The sequence below is a fragment of the Apaloderma vittatum genome, unplaced genomic scaffold (assembly GCF_000703405.1).
Source record: "Apaloderma vittatum isolate BGI_N311 unplaced genomic scaffold, ASM70340v1 scaffold35410, whole genome shotgun sequence".
NCBI lineage: Eukaryota > Metazoa > Chordata > Aves > Trogoniformes > Trogonidae > Apaloderma > Apaloderma vittatum.
Window position 1 is genome coordinate 40,255 of NW_009693519.1, and position 633 is coordinate 40,887.

General features: G+C 45.8%; 1 protein-coding gene across 1 annotated transcript in view; it reads right to left on the reverse strand.

Moving 5' to 3' along the window:
- Positions 1–481, reverse strand: part of SRP14 (signal recognition particle 14kDa (homologous Alu RNA binding protein)) — a gene marked incomplete at its 5' end in the record, with an annotated part of 1,937 nt that extends 1,456 nt beyond the window's left edge. Inside the window, one exon of the mRNA XM_009879129.1 lies at positions 369–481. Coding sequence (XP_009877431.1) covers positions 369–481 — 113 coding nt within the window. The remainder of the gene's footprint in view (positions 1–368) is intronic.
- Positions 482–633: the final 152 nt, after the last annotated feature.

Genomic DNA, 633 nt, shown 5'->3' on the forward strand with positions numbered 1-633 from the left:
CAGGTTCTGTATCTGCCCTGCCCACGTCCCCAGAACCAGTTTCCCCCTTCCCTGACTCAAACTGCAACAGCCAACACTGCTAAAAGTGGGCAGAATCCCCTCCTGCTGTCCCGCTGCACCCCTCTGAAATGAAAACCCATGTGTGAGCAAAACTATAAACTGTCCCATATGTAATACTGGACGTAAGCATTAAAACTTCAGGTAAGTGTAACTCTCTAGCTGTGTCCTTAGCTACTATATGGTTTCTCTAGAATTAAGACGGCAGCTCTTGTAAAATTCACGTAAAGCCAAATTTCACTTAAACCACGGGGCATTAAATAAAAGACAAGTAGGGCCACTAATCCTTCCAACCCCGAGCTGACACTTACCACCGTGCTAATTTTCTTCTTCCCATCAGTTGCTCTTAGAAGACACTTATTGTCTGCTGGTTCAAAACTTTCTACGTGGCCTTTGCGCGGGACTGGCTTCGTTCGGCCATCGTCTGCATTGAAATACAGAGAAAAGGTGTATTTACACTTCACTAACATTGCTTACGAGGAGATCTCGCACACACTTTGGAATTTAAGGCCAAACCACTCACAAACCCTCTTTTCCTCCGCAACCCCAGAAAGAACCGTCCCATAAACTGCCAAA